Source organism: Haemorhous mexicanus, chromosome 5, assembly GCF_027477595.1.
Source record: "Haemorhous mexicanus isolate bHaeMex1 chromosome 5, bHaeMex1.pri, whole genome shotgun sequence".
Taxonomy (NCBI): Eukaryota; Metazoa; Chordata; class Aves; order Passeriformes; family Fringillidae; genus Haemorhous; species Haemorhous mexicanus.
Genome location: NC_082345.1, coordinates 54,161,841 through 54,178,537, shown reverse-complemented (window position 1 = coordinate 54,178,537; position 16,697 = coordinate 54,161,841). Strand labels below are relative to the sequence as shown.

General features: G+C 36.5%; 1 protein-coding gene across 9 annotated transcripts in view; it reads left to right on the top strand.

Moving 5' to 3' along the window:
* The window catches only part of LOC132327725 (calcium-dependent secretion activator 2), a 296,530-nt gene that overhangs the window by 263,819 nt on the left and 16,014 nt on the right, over positions 1-16,697 (top strand). For 3 of the 9 annotated variants that reach the window (XM_059847198.1, XM_059847196.1, XM_059847200.1), the window contains one exon: positions 15,322-15,426. The exons of 5 other annotated variants lie outside the window; for them this stretch is intronic. In XM_059847198.1, coding sequence (XP_059703181.1) covers positions 15,322-15,426 — 105 coding nt within the window. Of the gene's footprint in view, positions 1-346; positions 534-15,321; positions 15,427-16,697 lie in introns of those variants that run through there. One more of the 9 variants, XM_059847202.1, reaches the window with a different exon arrangement.

The window sequence follows — 16,697 nt, the reverse complement described above, 5'->3', positions numbered from 1 at the left end:
TCATTTTCAAGTTTCTATTTTTTTGTTTTTCTTTGGGGTTATTTTTGCTTATGTTGTCATTTCCTGAATGTTAATAAAATTATCTGCCTAGGGCCAAGTCTAACTCTCACTGGAGAGACTACATTGACTTTTTTGATGTAGTGGGATGGGACTGATTTTCAGACTGTCGATGTGGGGCACTGGCCAAGGCCTGGGAGCAGATCTGGGAACTGTCAAGGAATCCTCCACACTGTTAAGTCACCAGCACAATTCCTGGCATGATTTTGGCTTAGCACTAGCACAGGGATAGGGCTTCAGTAGGGCTGGGTTAGCATGGGTTCAGGACCTCTTCTGAATTTCATTTCAGCAATGAGGCTTTTCAGCACAAGAAAACATCTCCTGTATGGACACAAGTTCTGATGCAGCACTTCCCCTTGAGTTTGCAAATCCTTTTCTATCCCCTTTTACTCAGTGGTATGCATTGTAGGCTGCTGTGACCAATGCTTGTATCTGTAAGAAAAGAAAAAAAATATATATCATGTGTATTTTTTGTATCAGATATCTATTTGTGTCTTTATTTTTCTTTCTACATGCTGGTATCACATTTCTGTGTAACATCACACTGAGAGATATTATTGACTGGACAGATGCAGCATTTAATAAGCATTAACAAATAGAGAAACTCATAGCATGTGGAAATGTAAAACAAAGTCTTTTCACTCTGGTAATTGGCCTTTCCTGACGTTAATTCACATTTACAACATTATGATTGAGCAAAATTTTACAAATTATTTTTGAAGGGTTTTTTTAAATTATTGTTACTATTATTATTATTATTTAAGAAAACCTAGGTACTCTTTTTATAAATTCAAATCTAACAAGTTATATTTCAATAGAAAGAATAAAATATATTCACTTTTTAATGTAAATGTACTTGAAGCCTTTGGACTGGCTAGAGCTATAGATCACAGTTGCTTTCCTCTTAAAACACGTTGAATTAGTATCAGCTAAGTAATCATCAGCATAGTGAAAGAGGAAAAGTACTTTCTTGTGCTTCAGCCAGGGAAATACCTCATCCAGAATAACAAAAAACCTGACTTTTCTGTGTGCTAGAGGTCTTAGTTATAAATGTAGAGAAGATGGGGCCTGAGACACTATTTTAACCCCACAAAAATGTGTAATTGGAAACTATTTATGTCCAGATATCACTGACTTGATCCAGGGCTGCTATATGCTAACAGCTGTTACGGTGACCAAGTGAACAGCATGTCTATCACACAAGTTATGTGCATAACAAAAATAGTTTAAATTGAAGAATAATATTGATACAAGTACAGATGCCTGACAGTGAGTCACAATATGTTAAGGCTAGGAGTTGTAACATTTTTAATCTACCTGAGTAGTTTCAAACTGGAGAGAAGGCAAAAATATATGTGGTGTTTTATGGCAGCGTTTGGTAAGCCTATAAAAGCAGTGCCCTGCTATATAAAAATATGAAAATAAGGAGAATGGAACTTCAGCTTGTGATACGAACCCTTAAATATCCAGTGACTTTGAAAAAAGACTGGGCTGGTAGTTTTTTCTGCACCATTTTAAAACCATCTAAATCTTGTGCTTCAGTACATCTGCTTATCATGCAGCAGAACCAAGGTGGAATATATTTTCCTTCATTTCCACTGAAAAATTCAGCTTCTGGATACATTTCATATTACCTCCTCCAGAAGGGCTACAGACAGCAGGCAGAGTAATATGTCCAGGTGCTCCTGGTAGCATTGGTCTCTCCCAGGTCAGTGTGCTGCCCTCCTGTTCTCAAAACTATTCACCAGGTTTGAAGTCACAAAGATTTTTCACTTGGTCAGTTTATCAAAGACATGGGAATTTCTGCCTTCCTTTGCAGTATGGGACATGGTCTTCTTCCTAAAATCAGCTGAGAATTTTGCTTGTCAAATTCCTTCTGTCACAGGGATTCAGGACATTAATCTCCTACTCTCGTGCAGTAACAACCTATAGTTGAGGGCTCAAGGGGGATGAAGAGTAGTTTTTATTTGTTTTTAATATCACATTTCTTAAAGAGCACTTGAAATGTTTATAATCTATTGCATATGATTAAGCTCTGCAGTAGCTCTGGGTTAATGTTTTAGAAACAGTATATTACTTTAGTTTTATTTTTTTGTAAATAATTTTTAAAGCACGTGTTTTCGGAAAAGACAGTAAATCAAGTTGGTGAATAAAAAAATAAATATTTAGAATATAATTGCACAAAACTAGAATAAAAGAGGATATTACTAAATATTATTAACACCACTCTTATTTATAAAGATAATCAATTTCATAGGTAAGGTAAGAGCATCTGGGCGGCCTATCAAAGAACAGTGCTGTATATCTGATCACAAAAATATCAGATTTTAAAAATTCCCATGGGATCTGGTTCTACCTTCTCAAAATCAATAGGCCTTTTGCCATTAACTTTAATAAATGCAGTGCTGTCTCCATAAACATGCCAGGTTATTTCCATTGGCTAGACTTAGATTCAGATTTCTACTAGAATCTTTAAGATGGAACTAATAAATCTTGAACTTCTGAGTATTTTAACATACATCAGACTTGTAAATTAAAAACTATTTCCTTTAAACAAAATTGGATTTTGTTGACAAACCCCTTGGAAAATCATTTTTTAAATTTTGCATACAGCTCTGTTAAAAGATCAATGCAATACTTACTTTCTGTAGTAAGGTCTAGTTTCCTAAGTGCCACCTGGGTAGATTCTCACTTTCTTATACCTGTGAATTGCCTGTGAAGTATGGACATTCAAAAAGAGTCATTCTGACATTTTTGCTTCAGATTCCTTCTTGGTGTATTTGCCATTGAGAGCATTATCTAACAGGTTATATTTGTGTCTATTGTGGAAAACTGATGGTGTAAACAGATGTATGATTACAGTTTTATTAAGTCTGTATGTGCAGTGAAATCTTTATGCAATAAGTGATTGCTGCTCTGAGAAATAATGGTTTCAGAGAATGGCTTCAATGCATCAATGTTCAGCCATTGATACAACTGAAAGGATTTCCCAGTTTTATAGGCTATAATTTCTGGGAAACCTCTTCCCAAGTGTACTGTAAACACATAAAAAATAGTTGGAGTGCATATCCTGGAAAGGTGAGCACTGGCAAAGTGGTGCCCATAGTTATCTTGTACAAGATGGCACCTGTGAGCAGATGTTGCCCATCTCCTCTGGGTGCTAAACTGGTGTGGTGTGATGCAGTATTCCTGCTGACTTTGCAGGGACTGCCCTTGTGGGAGGACTTCCTGGAGGCTGTGGCCTTGTGCATGGTAGCAATTCAACAAACTGCAAGAGTTGTGTATGGCAGGGAACTTGTACAACTGTCTTTGGAGTGCAGAAAGACTGAGAGTCTTCATATCCAGTTTAAAAGCTTAAGGACTCCAGATTTACATAGCTGGTTTTGGCTTTTATATTTCAAGGTTCAGATGTAATGGGATATTCTTTTTCTGTTGAGAAACTGCTTGTATTTTGCCTGGAATGTTTGGTGTTCCCATATTCCAACCATTATTTTCATTTTCCATTAGTAGCAGGGGTGGAACAATTCAAGTTCAATGATGTACTTAAGATTATTTGAGGTCTTAATTATTCTTCTGAGGTTATTACGATATGTGCTCTGCTCAATGGCTAAATGAAGATATGAAGTACTCATCTGACTAATTTCTGTTTGTCATTCATTCTGTTTGCCAAATGCTTTATTCAATTGAGTAATTTCTTTAGATTTTCTGACCTATTACAAAAAAGTGTTTAAAAATGTGCAAATTATGGTGTTACACAGCTAAAAGGAACACTTAATTTAAATTGAGTTTTCAGTAGTACCAACTCCTTGTGCTGCTCATGTCTACTTCAAAAGCATATTTTTGTAGTATTTAGTAGTCAGCAATGTTTTTCTAGAAAATTTCAATTGTGGATTTTTTTTCCTTATTCTCAAATTACTTCCTGTCACGCTAATTTTAATAAGTAATCTTCACTTTAGTTGTTATGTAATTATTTGCAAGTGTGTGATTTGACAAGAGGTCTACTTGGTTAAAGGCCACATTTGAATCAAAAGCTGTGTTTGTATTAACCTCTGAGAAACATGAGAGGACCGTGCCTAATTACTTAAAAAAATACTCAACAAAAATGGATTGTAGCTTGTTGATCTTCTTATTTCTTTGATAACTCAGAGTAATCTTCAAGAAATATGCGGGCTTCTTTCTCAGATTCTTGAAATTTGATCACAGTGCAAAATTGTCCTTTGGCGCAAACCCAGAAATACGCATCTTTGCATGATGCACCTGGACATATGTGGCAGGTCTGGTAGAATCAGCTAATTAACAACACAGGCTTAAACAGGCACCTCATCTGGCAGTGTAGTTAGTTGCCTGATGGTGCTCAGCAGGATTTGGTAGTGCTTTTTATTTTTCTATCCTAATGGTCTGCTGCCCACCTAATTTTGCCTTATTGTCAGCCACTACTTACCGCAGCTTGAGGCCCTCCCAGGAGGCTAAATTATTATCAAAGGATTAGGGAGATGTAGCCTTGCAGCTCTGACATTTCTGATTACTTGTCTATGCCAGAACAGTAATTAGCTGTGACTAATTAAGAAAAATGTTCCTGCCATAGAAAACCATTTAAAAGAACCGAGAAGTAGAAAAGCGATTGAAAAGCTGAGCAGTGCTCAGATTTGCCGATGCTCTTTAGATTTTCACCAAAGTCTTAACTCATCTTTAATTACGTCGCTTACTTTATAGGGGAAATAGAAAGCTCGTGATATGAAAACCACTCTATAGTTGTCTCATGATCTAACAGAATTTTTTGTCATTTTGAAACAGTTGTTTCTTTTTTGGTAAAAGAATTTTAAAGAAAACTGTAGGCAGTGTCACTGGAAAAGTAAGTTATATTGACATGCTCAAATGTAGGAAACTCTTCTGCAAGATGGAAGCAACGTCTTGCAAACTTACTGTTCAAAGTCTTTTTAAAGTTCACTAAATTATTCCTGATGTTTTCAAATAGACTCGCCTCATTTTTCAAGGTATTAATCTCTATAAAAGAAAAAAAGTTCATTTGAAGTCTGAAATATGTAACCTCCCTATGTTTTCATTTAGTGTAGAAGTTCATTTAGTGTTTCATAGGGTAGAAGTTTTCTTTGATATTTTGTTCTGGATTATGCTGAGAAGAAGAGGGTGTTGATTATGCTGCTGTGACTGCAGCAAAACTCAGTACTGTTAAAATCAGTAAGACCACAACACACTTAGAGTAAGGCATGTGCTTCAGAGTTTCCTGCTTCAGGATCAGACTATTAAGCACTTTGTAAGCGGTTTTATACTGCAGCTGATAGAGTTTTCTCTAGAGAAATACAATGACATAATATGACTGTATTTATATGGCTTTGGTATGATACACTTTCACATGTCTTCATTCTTTATGCCATTCTTAATTCCTGAATTTCCATTTTGTTGTGTACCACACAACCCAAAAAGATACAAAAATTTTTTTCCCAATACATGAAATAACCCATAGTCCAATCTGCATATAGTATTCATGGAATGTATGTCTGACACCTTTTTCACACCAATTCAATCATATTAAATTTTTCCAGCTGGGAAGTAAGAAACTATGAAATAGATATTCTGATATCTTGCTAAAAGTGCTCTCTGGGTATAAAAGGAAAAAAGAAGATTATTTTTAGGGCACTAAAATTCATAGCCTGATATTCAGAATTCCTTATACTGCCCTACCCTCTAAGTTCCCTGACTTGTGTGAGAAGCTAACTTTTTTAGAAAGGAAATAAAGAGCAATGTATAAATTGCTCTTGAAAAGCAATTTTAAATGGGTGTTACAAGTCACAACAGGAAAAATGGAGGAGAAAAAAAAAAAATCCTTAACTTAATATTTTAAAATCCATCTGATTTTTTTTTTCCCGTGAGGGAAATTTTTCAATCAAATAGAACCACAAGGGGTTTTTGCTTATTTGTTTGGGGAGGGTCTATAATACTGGGAGCTTCCAGTACAGTTTCCTCATATGCATTTCTAGTATATACTGTTCATTCCTTTATTAACTTAGTTATATGGATCTATCCATCACTCACAATATCCATTCACTAAAAACAATAACAATTCTATCTAATAAAAGAGAGCTCCTTCCAACATCCAGGCCCTCTTTAGTCCTTTAACCTTTTTATCCTGCTTAGGCATAAACTAGTAGCATCTCATTCCAGGCACTGCACTTTTTCTTCTTACCTAGATGGCTTGAAATGTGTCTAGCAATTTAATAGAATCAATTGAGCATGGACAACTACAAAAATATAAAATAGCACTGAAACTTTAGATGAGGCTGTCAGTAAGTGTTAACTGTGGCTGCAGCTTTCACATTCTACACAGTCAAGAGAAATCAATAAGGATTGTACCATTTGTATTGTCTTACCTAATGTTTGTTCACCATGAAGTGCCAGGCACAAGCACCATCTAGGGAATATTGATTTCTTGATGTACTGTAATTCACACACGTATAAACAGCAGGAGAACCTTGTGGCTTCTCAAACCTTACTTGCAGGTTTGATGTTTATACTTGGGTCAAGCTTAGTTGAAAAAGGAAAGTAAAACAAAACTCCTCATAAGTGTTCACAAATAGGCAGACAACCACATTGTTGATCACATTACAAGGAAAATAGTGCCAGAAACCATAAGAATAATCTGGTTTTACTATAAAAAGTCAGGCATAACAGAAAGAGGTTGCTATGTTACAAATCAGAATAGATAAGGATGCTGCAGAGTGCTCTGACACAGATTTGTCAGTGGAAAGAGCTTCTTCAGTCATGGGAAACCGAAGCTTTAGTGCTGATTTAAATGTGCAGAAGTGTTGAACTGTACAGAGATGATTTTCTTTAAATAATTTTCAGGTGTTTCAAGGTATATTTTCTAAATTTACATTGCAGTGACTTTCTTTTGCATTATACTGCACTTAAAGAGCAAGGAAAAAAAGTAAAAATAATGCAGAGAAAAATCAGCTCAAAAAAACCACCCCAACACAGCTGTAAAATTTACATAGCTGAAAGAGTATTCATGGGCAACAGGGTCCAGGATGGAAAGGAGCAAACCAGGCACCTGCCCAGTCCAAGGACATTTCATCCAAAGAGAATGGGGAGGAGAGAAGCAAGAAGGAGGCAGGAGGCTGGACCTCTTCTCCACATTAGAGCAGCCCAGTGTAGTGCCCAGGGGCTGTGGTGTAAGAGAGGAGTAGCTGCAGCATCTCCCTGTCAGCTTCACAGCTACATCCAGCTCTGTCACACGGCCCTGCAATAACTTAAAGACTAAATGGGTGAGTCAAGATTGATGAGATGGAAAGAAATGAGCTGCCTGTAAATATTCACTCAGAAGAGCTCAGGATGGTTTAAATACTGCATTAAAAATATGTACTTGACCTCACTCCACAGGGAGCAAGGAGTCTAAGTAGAAGATTGTAGAAGATTCTAGGACAAAAAGTACTAAAGTGAGTGTAAGAGCTACAGCACAGATTCTGGCCCAGTTTCAGCCTGTTTCATTTTTGGTACTGAGATGAAAAATATTCTTACTTTATAGGAGGAATGCAGCTAACAGGAGATCTCCTGTGGTCCTTTTGATGATATCTCACTCCAGGGAGTGAAAAGTTCCCAGGGAGTTCTGGCTGAGTGGGCTAAAGGAGAGAGGGGTGTCTTGATTGCACACCTTACAGGCAGAGTGAACCTTTAGCCTCACTGAGGGCCACAGAGATCATACAAGGGCTGGAGCACTTCTCCTGTGAAGGCAGGCTGGGAGAGCTGGGGTTGTTCAGCCTGGAGAAGAGAAGGCTCCAGGGATACCTTTGAGCAGCCTTCCAGTGCAATAAGGAGGCTTATAAAAAGGAGGGAGAGAGACTTTTTATAGGGGTGTGCAGTGACACAACAAGGGACAGTGGTTTTAAACTGGAAGAGTATAGGTTTAGATTAGATACTAGAAAGAAAGTACTTAGAGGGTAGTGAGGCATTGGAACAAGTTGCCCAGAGAGTTGGAGATGCCCCATCCCTGAACATGTTGAAGGTCAGGTTTGATGGGACCTTGAGCAACTTGGTCTGGTGGGTGGCATCCCTGCCCATGGCAGGAGGATTGGAACTGAATTATCTTTAATGTCCCTTCCAACTCAAACCATTCTATGATTCTATAATGTTAGGCATTCACTTAGAAGGACTACTTAGCATGTGTACAGCTAAATACATTTGTAGGGCTTTTGAAGCTAGAGCCTGATAGCAAGAGGCAAGTGTTATAATGAGTAACAACTTGGTCATTTTGCATTATGTTAATTTGTTTATTTTGAGGATCCAAGCTGGCTTTCATTTCAGGGTCACTCAAGTGATGTTCTCTGTTCTGTGCCTTGGAGGATGTTTGTGGATATACCCAAATTGCAACACAACACAGTGTAGCAAGACTGACAGTGTTTGCTCCACAGAGTTTAGCACCAGAATAACCTATGGAAGTTTTGTTCACAGATGCAGTGCATATCCAGAGTGGAGCAGAGAAACTGTTTATACTGTTAGTCTCTCACAGTCATGAGCATCATGCTAGTACCTACTGTTTAAAATCAGAACAGTAACATTACATATGTCCAGAAATGGAAGGAAGTTACCTGTGGCTAATTTTGCAAACTTCCAGTTTTTCAGCTTATCTGCCATATGTGGAAAAGCCAGGAAAAAAAAAAAATGAAGGTCACAAACATTATAAAGTAGCATAAATATTGTAAATTGCTGTTTAACAACCAATATGAAATACAGGCAAATATGAGTACTGTATATTTTGCATTAAAAGTTTATATTTATTTGTGAACTGGCAGCAGTTCTACAGCAGCTAGCCATCTTCTAATTAGAAGCCAAAAATATTAAAAAATTGGTTTTTCAGAACTATATATCCTATATATACTATATATATATCAAGTATAGCATATAGTATAGAGTATATATATATATATATATATATATATATATACACACACTATATATATAAAGAATATCAAAGATGCTTAATATGCTTTTAAATGAGCCATGGTTTTTCTTCCTGTTATTGATTTCTGAAAATTAATTTTGTTTCCTTTTATCATCAAAATATCCCATCCAACAACTGTTCACTTGTTTGTTGTCAAAAGTCTTTCTGAACAAGGTCTTTCCATCAAGGTTTGGGTCCCTTTTTCTCTTGAGCTCCTTTCCCTTTCCCCTGATTGCTTTGGGAGTGGTAGTGGGAATCCTTCATTCAAATAGGCAGAAAAGAGACTGGCTAGAGACTAAAGTATTTGTTCTTAAGAAAAATAAAATGCTTTCTGAGCTTCCTGGGAGGCTGAAGTAATGGCAAAAAAAAAAAAAAAAAAAAAAAAAAAAAGGCAAAAGAACAGGAAGAAAGAAAAACTTTCTTCCTTGGCCAAGTAGTGTGCAAGAAGCAAGTTCTTAAACCTACTAGAATCAGATTTAAAAAAAAAAAAAAAAAAACACAAAAAACAAAAAACAAAAAGCAGGGGTTGGAGGGTGGGAAGGGTAGGAAAAAATTAAAAGGGGAGGGGGGCGCAAGTACTCAAACAGAGTTTGTAATCTCAAATCACTAAACTTACTAAATCTTGTATAAGTATACTTCTTGTATCAGAAGTATAAGTGTTGAAGCAGACAGTGGTGTCTGATTCCTTTCTCACCTCTCCTTTCCTGATGCATATATCTGTAATTTAGGCTGTCAAAATTTTTGCACATTCCTAAGACAAAGTCCAAAACGTGAGTTAGCGTTCCAGGCCCAGAGGAGGAAGCAAAACATGGAAGCTGGATGTAAGCCTGAGATGTTTCCAGGAAGGTCCCTGGATAAATGGTGCCAAGCATTAGGAGGGTAAGACACTGGTGAGGTGAAAGAGAAATGTGTCAGAGGCTCAGAGCAAAGGAGGAGCTCGTGAGGGAACACAGGAGCATTTCAGCAGAAGTGACACAGCAATGGACTTCTGGACAAGTCCTTGAATCAAAATGTAGGAAGGGACTCTAGGGAATAGAGATAGAGGTATTGCATTTGACACAATATTGATTTATCAATTGGCATTTTCCAGATCGAGAACTTTTAAATATCTGAATTTTTTTTTGTATAGGGAAAAAGCTTCGTTTATTTACCTTCCTGCTAATCCTGTGGTTCCAACTAGGCCAACTCCATGGATTTTCCACTCATACTTAGTTTTATTTTAATTTTTTTCAGTTTATCTTAAATAGAAGTTCCTAGGACCAAAAAAGATGCAAAAGGAATAAATGTGGTGGCATCAGGACGACCCCCCCTTGACTAGGGGGCTGCTTTCAGAGTTACTATGACTTCCTAGCTTTCAGAAGAGTGTATGAACTCATCATTGCTGAGATAAAAATCCTCATTTAAGTGGATGATATCTATACCTAACTTGAAAATACAGCTATAACTTCTAAACCTCTGAGTATTTTCAAAAACACTATGAATGACATTTGTGTCCCTCATTACCTTTAACATTCAACAAAGGCAACCAGTATGACTACTCATATTTTGCAAAAAGGGAAGTCAATTATGAGACTTAAATCTGCTTTTCTCAGTGTGAGAATTTTTTCAGCTTTTGCTGTTTGCGTTTTTAAGAAATAATTATTTTTTTAAATGTCCTAAAAGTTCCATGGTATACTTGTATTGCTGTCATAAACTTGAAGCAATATAATAGCATTGACCTTTAATAAAAACTGGGCATTTTAGCACTTAAATTTTAACATGCTCATGTTTTGTCTTATATTAGCTCATTATTATTTTCTCATTTTAGCTTATGCTGCATTTAGTGTACAGGGTCTTTAGTGAGAAGTGTACTTTTTGTTACTGTTTCTGGTAGGGCAAGTAAAGCTGAAGGAAGTAGAAACATCCTGTTGTGGTGTGAGCGACTAAATTCCTGATCAATGGTGCGATAAAGGCTTCCGCAGGAACATAAAATGCAGTTCCTAGAAAAGCTGTTCCCCTGCCATACTCAGTGGAGAAAGCATTGTGACAATGCCCATTTATCAAGAGCAGTCAAGGTATAGAAACTCAACGGGGTCTTGTGGCTTAGGCGTTAGGGATACCAGCCCTAGAAGGACTAAGCCATTGTGTATTGCTATGTATTGAGCCTCCTTCCAGGTGGCAAACAGCTGCACCTTTTTATAAATCTTCAAAAATAAATTTGAAGTGCTTGCTTTCAGCCAATAAGTGTTATATTTAATTGAACCATTCTGCGAATGTTATAGCTCAGGCACCCAGAAAGGTGGTGAATATTTATTATATTTGTTTTGTATTTCCACCGGTCAGCAGAATAATGAAATTCCTTAACTACTTCTCTTTAACTTGCCTGAAGAAAGCACGGTATGTTGCTAAATCGCTTTTCACTAGCCCTGCCGAGAAACAACTTTAATCCTTGTTAGAAAATTGCAGAGTCTGGGCCTGACAAAGAGCTCATGCCTGGCGCATTGTGAGCGCTGGGAGCGGGGCGAGGGGAGCCCTTTACAGCTGCGTGCCTCCAGCCCGTCTGAGCTGGACTATTTAGGCGAGGAGGTTTGTCAATTCCTCCTGACAATGGAACGAGTTTTTCAGTGCCTGTAGCTGCGCCGAGCCCCGTTGGGGATCAATGCTGGCCATTCAAGCTGCACCCTCTTTCATTGCTTTGGTTTGTTAATTTAAGACTAAAGGTCTGCTGAGGGGGTTTAGGGTGTTTAAGAAAGCTGATGAACTGTTTAAGAAATCTGATGAACTGAGAGCGTTTATAGCCCTGGTGTGGCAACTATTGGCACTGAGGGAGCTGTGTCCTTGTTGACCCTCTTGTTATTAAAAATGCACAAGTGCTGCGCTTCTCAATATTTCAACACTCTTTCATTGTCAATACCACCTTCTGAGCCCTTCAGCTTGTTGCTTGCTCTAAAGATCTTCTTAGATTGGGTTTGAAAACTTCACCTTAAACACTAGATTAGACTGATGTTCTGTTTTCCGTGCTCCTGTTGATTTGTTGAACCTTCCCAGGGCTGGAAAGCAAGTAGCAGCTTGATGGGGAGACAGGCTGCTAATATGATTTACCAGTGTACAGTCATGCACAATAAGTGTGAATAAATACAAGGGTCTCACAGAGTCAACCCTAGCCTTTCCTTTTCTCTTATTTTTTAGTTTGAAAGAGGTATCTCAGGAAAATGAAGTGAGTAATGCATGCCCTTACAGGAGCTGGATGGGCTGTGAATAAGGAGAGAGGAGGAAATAGCGAGGAACACATTTTTGTTAAAGTGGTTGGCTGCTGTTATCTGCTGATTTGGAAAAAAAGTATAATAAGCACTTACTGCTTTACTCTTGCATAGAAAACAGCAAAGAATGTGGAAGTAGTACCAAATAATGAACATCTGCAAGAGATGCATTGTCCTTTCACTGCTATTGTTACTAATGGGAAAGTTTCTTTTTCTTAAATCTGGTGAAAAGCGATTGTTGTTGTTGTTGTTGTTGTTGTTGTTGTTGTTGTTGTTGCTGTTGTCGCTTTTGTTTTAACTGGGTAATCTCAGGACAATTATTCAATTGTCAACTGAAGTTTTGGGGTATGCAATAGGTTCCCATCAGTCACAAGAGATCCTTCCCTGCCTCTCTAACATGCTTATGGTTGTCAAAATGTGTGCCCTTGGATTCTCTGAGAGGAATTTGCAGTGCTGTACTTTTTCACAGACTCAAAAAGAAGTTACAGGGAAATCTTTATTTTCTTCTTATGGAGTCCAGCAGATTTAAGTTTATGTGGCTTCAGCCTATACTAAGTCCTCAAAACTAGTGGATACAAGACCAATCATTAACAAGAATCCTACCCACAAGTACTTCTGGGAGAATTCTACAAATATACTGGATGTGATTTTTATTAAAAATACTGTTTAAAAAATAAAAATACTTTTTTTTTATCAGCAGTCATATTTTTTCTGAACAAGGTATTCTGACAGAAGAGCAAGTATTGTAGCATTATTTCACAATCACCAAATTTGACATTTGTACTGAAAGTTTAATGCCTTGACGCTAGTCAGGGCAACATATTATATTGCTTTCATTCATAAACTTGAGTAGAGAATTCATTTTCTCCAATATCTTAGCTTTGTTTTCAGTGCATATAAGTATATCACAGGTATGTAGAGTCAAAGTTTTATCGCATCCATCTTAAATTTCAGTTTCCTGGTTGGGCTTTAAAACATTTTGCCAGAAAACTGGAACAGTCCATAGTCAGTAATCTGTCACCGTTCAGTATTGTTGCATGGGAAAATCAGTCTCAGAATTTTCAATCCTGTCTGTAGATTGCTTGTCTGAGCAAGTTTGAGCCCATTCTGCATTCCACTTGATACAAACAAAATACATAACGGATACATTACTGGAGGATATCAGTTTTCAAAAAGCTCCCCTACTAAAATAGTTCTCTTTACCAGGATTGTGTTTACAATTAAAAACAGTAGGGTCTGAGTGATAATATAATTTCTTGGCTTATCTTCTTGAATTTGGGTAGAATGTTTCATGTAGGAATTTTTATGTTTATTTAGATCAGTAGAGTTCCCCAATTAATAAGCACAATTGCATTTAATTTTCTAGACATCTGTATACATACAACACCTGTCATATAATTTACCACTTAGTAGCAAATCTGTCACATTAAAAATATTTTGCAGGTACTTACAAAGGAAATCAAGACCAGCATGCATGTTAGGGATGAAATAATGTAAATAGGATAAGAATGTCATTCAATGATCTAAAAACAGTATTTTATGGATATCTAATCAGTCCCACAATTTAGTGAATAAATCAGACTACTTTTATGAAATATGTAGCTGCCTGCCTTTTTTGTGGTGCATTTTTTCCCTTCTGTAAAATAGTACATTAATAGGAGAAACTCTAAAAAGTAAAAGTAATTTCTTTTCAGTGATTTATAATTTAAATATAATTTAACACATACAAAAAAATAAACAGAATAATTATTATATGAATATCTAATTTCAAACTTATCCTAAAACTGATAGTTATAATGTGATGAGACTGTTCCCTGTAAGGAAAAGGTATTTGTAGTTATTTACTGTATGTATTTCAAGCTTTTAACAGAGAGCTACATTTTGATGGAAGAATTTCTTTCTTCTGTTACATCCAGTAGCAAGTAATTTTTCTTCATATTTTCAGTATATATTTTATTTTATTTGTTCATGTGAAGGTGGATAATGAGACATGTTAGATACTTCCTTTGAATTACTCTCACAAAATATACCTTGCCTAACATGCTGCATTTTTAAATATGCATGGTTTCCTCTCTTTGCATGTCTCTGTATTTTGCAAAGACGCAGGAAATTATATTAGAAAATAATTTAAGCCTCTTTCCTGTGGGAAAAGAGACTAGAAACACAGCTAGTGACACAGACTCTTTTAATCTCTCACTGTTAAAATGAATAAAAAATCCCTTCTTTTTTACAGTTTGACTAAATGACATCTGGTTGTGATTTTACAGGAGGGGGAAAAATGCTACAACTATATTTAGTAAAATCTCTTCTAATCCAGTTAATGTGAAAGAACTATTACAGTAACTATTTGGAACTGAGCGTTTTTTTACAGTAACATAGACTCCAACAGCAGAGGGCTTATTCTTAACCCATCCTTTTGTGAAGTGTTGACTGAAAACACACCCATGCCTAAGACATAAAAAGGAAATAAGGTAGGCTGTAATTATAATTAGTAATTGATGTAAACCAAGACCTTAATATGGTTATTTTGAGAAAGGTGGAGTGGTGTTTTGATCATCTTAAAAACATTTTCCAGGGATTTTTTACTTAATGATGAAGTGATAGGAAAAAAAGAAAAAAAAAGAAATAAAATAAGACAAGTTTTGTATTCTCTGGAACTGTTTTCCTGTCTGGATTGAAAAATCTAGTTATTGTAAATTCTCTCTCAGGATAGGCTACCTGATTCTATCCTGGCTGTTTTAGCTGTCAATTCTCTCCTGTAATTGTATCTTTAATATACATTCTCACTGACAGATAACACAGTGCATAACACTATTTTGCTTGAATATGTTGTAACTAAAAGGTAAAATGGCAGGTGCTAATTCATGTAAAGAATGGTTTAGGTCAAGTTATTTGATTTCCTACTGACCCATGCAATTCTCATAACAGGAAATTATATCATTGTTGACTTCAAGTGCTGATCTGTGATCATTTCAAAGTGTTTCATTACCTCTCATTACCAAATCTGTTAAATGAATACTGAGGGGTTATTTGGTGGTGTTTGTTGTTGGTTTTTTTTATCCTTCTTTTCAGCAATGGTATAGCAACTCCATGAAAGTCATATGCATGTGGTTGGCTGACAGATTAGATGTTCAGCTTCACATCTACCAGCTGAAGACTCTCATCAAGATAGTGAAGGTAAATAAAATATGTTTGCATTTGACTGCATAGTACAGAGAGAAAATTAATAAAGTAATAACATGGATGATCAACCCAAAACTTAAAAAATGTGTGGGTTTAGGTTGGGATTTTTTTCCCCCGCAGTTATAGCAAATTCCAGGAGTAAAATAACTTATTGAACCCCTTAATGTTAATTATAAGTGCACTTGCGTTTGTTATATACTGTAGATTTGGGGACAATTAAGATAGTTCCAAGGAATTTTGCAGCTAGCTGTACAGCATTACTGTATGTTTATTCTTACTAAATTATTATTTGTCTTGTTCCCAATTTTTTGTTTTACTCGAATAATTTCAATAGTGTTCCTTCTTCATTTTCCCCCTTCTCCTAAAAATAGGAACTATTTTCTTTTTGGTGCACATGTAATTACTGTGCTTAACTGGAAACAGTATTTAATGTATTAAATAACATTTTCTAATCTTTCATACTCAGGGTTAAAAGTATCAATAGAAATACCAATCCCTTCTCTTCAGTCCTCAGTCATTTACATTGGCCAATGTCAAAAGCTTCCAAGCAGAGTGCAACATGCCTTGCAATAGGCAATTATGGATTAACCTACCATAAAAGAAAGTTTGCTCCTAACTCCCTTTCAGATCTTAGTTGATACCCTTAGGCACGAGACAGAAAACCATTTCAGATTTTTTTCCTTTTAATTCTGTCTTGTCTAACTTCGGACATTCTTGTTACCTGTACAAATGTGGAATAAGAAACACCTGTTGTCAGTGGTGACCTTGATTTCTTAAAAAAAAATTTCTCATAAAGTTCATGCAAGACTATAAAGTCAGAAGCCTTTTAATTCATGGTCACCAGAATTGCAATTGCAACTTTCAGGATTCACTAGCAAAAAGGAATGGAACAGAGAGAAATGCAAGAAAAGAGTCATAATAATGATGGCTCCCTGAAACACCCAAGCTTAGCTTTGCTGGTTTTGACCTTAACTGATTTCTCTGGGAGCAGGATTTGGCTCTTCACTTGATTGTGTGCCCAAATGGCAAAAGCAGTTTGCTGTTCCTTGTTAAAATGAATGGCTCTTGTGAAAAGTTTAAAGATATTCACAAATGAATCACAGGATCATAAAATGGTTTCGGTTGGAAGGGTGCCTAAATATTATCTAGTTCCAAGCCCTCTGCCATGGGCGGGGACACCTTTCACTTGTCTAGGCTGCTCAAAGCTCCACCCAGCCTGGCCTTGAAGATTTCCAGGGATGGGACATTCACAACTTCTCTGGGCA